Source organism: Myotis davidii, unplaced genomic scaffold (assembly GCF_000327345.1).
Source record: "Myotis davidii unplaced genomic scaffold, ASM32734v1 scaffold937, whole genome shotgun sequence".
NCBI classification, from domain to species: Eukaryota; Metazoa; Chordata; class Mammalia; order Chiroptera; family Vespertilionidae; genus Myotis; species Myotis davidii.
In genome coordinates this window covers 211,164-213,519 of record NW_006288252.1, presented here as the reverse complement: position 1 = coordinate 213,519, position 2,356 = coordinate 211,164, and the positions used below count along the sequence as shown (strand labels likewise).

General features: G+C 52.5%; 1 protein-coding gene across 1 annotated transcript in view; it reads left to right on the top strand.

The window, feature by feature from the left end:
- The window catches only part of CCDC96 (coiled-coil domain containing 96), a 4,396-nt gene extending 2,937 nt beyond the window's left edge, over positions 1-1,459 (top strand). The window contains exon 2 of the mRNA XM_006760129.2: positions 3-1,459. Within this exon, the coding sequence (XP_006760192.1) occupies positions 3-1,073 (1,071 nt within the window). The 3' untranslated portion in view covers positions 1,074-1,459. The remainder of the gene's footprint in view (positions 1-2) is intronic.
- Positions 1,460-2,356: the final 897 nt, after the last annotated feature.

Sequence of the window (2,356 nt, the reverse complement as noted above, 5' to 3'; positions counted from 1 at the left end):
AGGGGCTGGACGAGGAGCTCAAGGATGCAGAGTTGGAGTGGACCGAGGAGGTGCAGAGGCAGCAGGAGCAGCAGCTGCGGTCCGAGCTCCTGGAGCAGTACCGCACCCTGAGGGTGGAGCGGAGCCACTACCAGCGCTACAACATCTACCTGCAGCACAAGATCTATGAGGCGCTGCGCAAGAAGAAGGGCCTGGAAGCGGCCGAGGTGCCCGAGAAGGGCGCCGAGCCCGAGGCCCCCGAGAAGGAGGAAGCCTACCTCCACTACCTGGCCCTGCTGGAGGAGCTCAGGAAGCAGGAGGCGGACGACCTGGACTGGTACCACCAGGAGTTGGACCAGCTGAAGCAGCAGTGCAAGGAGAAGGTCTCCAGGGTGGAGAAGGAATGGCGACGATTCCAGGCACTCAAGAAGCAGGTGGTGCTGCAGGCCATGGGCAGCTGTCGGCTGAGGGGCGGTCGCCAGGCGGCCCTGCGGGAGGTGGAGCAGATCCAGGCGCTGGAGGACAAGAAGGAGAAGGAGATGAGCGCCGTGCGGCTGGAGAACGTGCAGCTGAAGCAGAGCATCGTGCATTTTGAAACCAGGATGCGGACCCAGGAGGACACGTCGGACGGCTTGCTCCTCATCGATTTTGAGCAGCTGAAGATTGAGAACCAGACCTTCAATGAGAAAGTGGAGGAGCGAAACGAGGAGCTTTTGAAACTGCACGGCAAGGTGAACAACAATGTGCAAATCATCACCCACGTGAAGGAAAAGTTGCACTTTGTGGATATTGAAAATATGAGCAAAAAGGCGCAGCTTTTGGAGGTCGAGGCTCAGGTGGCCCTAAGGAGGGACATCCTGACCAAGACGAAGCAAGCTCGAGACAACCTGCGGCTGGACAACATCAAGCTGAACCAGAGGTGTGGGCTCCTGGGCAAGGAGTCTCTCCTCCGGGACATGGAGGAGAAGGTGGGCAGGACCGAACAGCTCCAGCAGCACTTGGAAAACCTGCAGCGCCACCACGCTGGGCTGGCTCTGTCCTGCCGGGGGGTGAAGCAGAAGATCCGGGAAGCCAGGGCCTTCCTCCCCTCCTGACGGCTCACCCCGGCAGACGCTATTGTCGGTTAACTGTTATTCTCCATGTGTTGCCATTCTTTAAACGGCTTGTGATATTTAGGGTGGAACTACATTTTGCATTTATCTCATACTCTTTCAGCTTCGAAATGAGTGCTGGGCACAAAATTGGGTTAGCAGTGGGTTTTATTATGGGGTCAAGCAAAGCAGGTCCAGAGGAACAAACAGGTGGTGTGCCCCCTTCTCGTGAAACACTGTCGATAGTCTTTTATATCCGAGCGACTCCATCATCTCAGCGACCTGACGCTAAGGAGAACGGCCCCCTCCCCCATGTCGGAGCGGCAGCCAGTGGGCAGGATGTCCCCAGTTCCTGTGCCGATTATTAAATCTGCATTTATTAAACTGTGCACTCCCAAGTCAGTTTCAATTCAAACCTCATGACTCCCTTAGATGAACCTCGCTTCTGGGTTAATAAAACATCCAGGAAACGGGAAATGACACAGAGGAAAGGGGCTGGTGTTCATCTTCCCTTTGCTCAGTGAAAGGAGGCTCAGTCTGCTGAGCAATGGCTCAATGGCAGTCTTCAAGTCCAATGAACCGTTTTCTTGGACCCTCTAAAGGAAAGCATTGATCCCCCAATAAATGAAGGTTTGTTTTCCAGTGAAGACAGCGGGGGCTGTGTTTTGCCAGGTGCAATATGTATGGAGTGGGGAGTGCCAACTGCCCATAAGCCTTTTGTTTCCAGCGAGGCCACGGGACCCCACTCTGCACGTGATTTTACTCTGTATCATACGTTAAAATGCCTATCATTCCTTGTGTTAATGCAAGAAATAGCTGATAGGCCCAGCTCCTTAATTCAGAATTGGTGATTAACATTTTTAGGGGTGGGGGTAATGCTTTTGGAGCTAGGGGCTTGGTTTTATTCTTTTTTTAAAAAAAAATATGGTTTTATTGATTTCAGAGGAAGGGAGAAGGACAGAGAGCTGGAAACATTGATGAGAGAGAAACATCAATGGGCTGCCTCCTGCATACCCCTCACTGGGATCAAGCCTGTAACACGGCCTGTGCCCCTCACCAGGACTTGAACCGTGAACTCCAGACTCATGGGACGACACTCAACCAACTGAGCCACACTGGTTGGGCGGTTTTATTTCTTCTTAATCTTAGGTTAAATTTTGAGATGTGCGGATCTGGGATTAAAAGTATTCCCTTATCTCTAACCTTGAGTGCATCTCAAGGGTGATCTATTTTTTGGTGCTAAATACCTTTTAAGAATGGCAGAAACCCCACTCAAAGCAGATGAC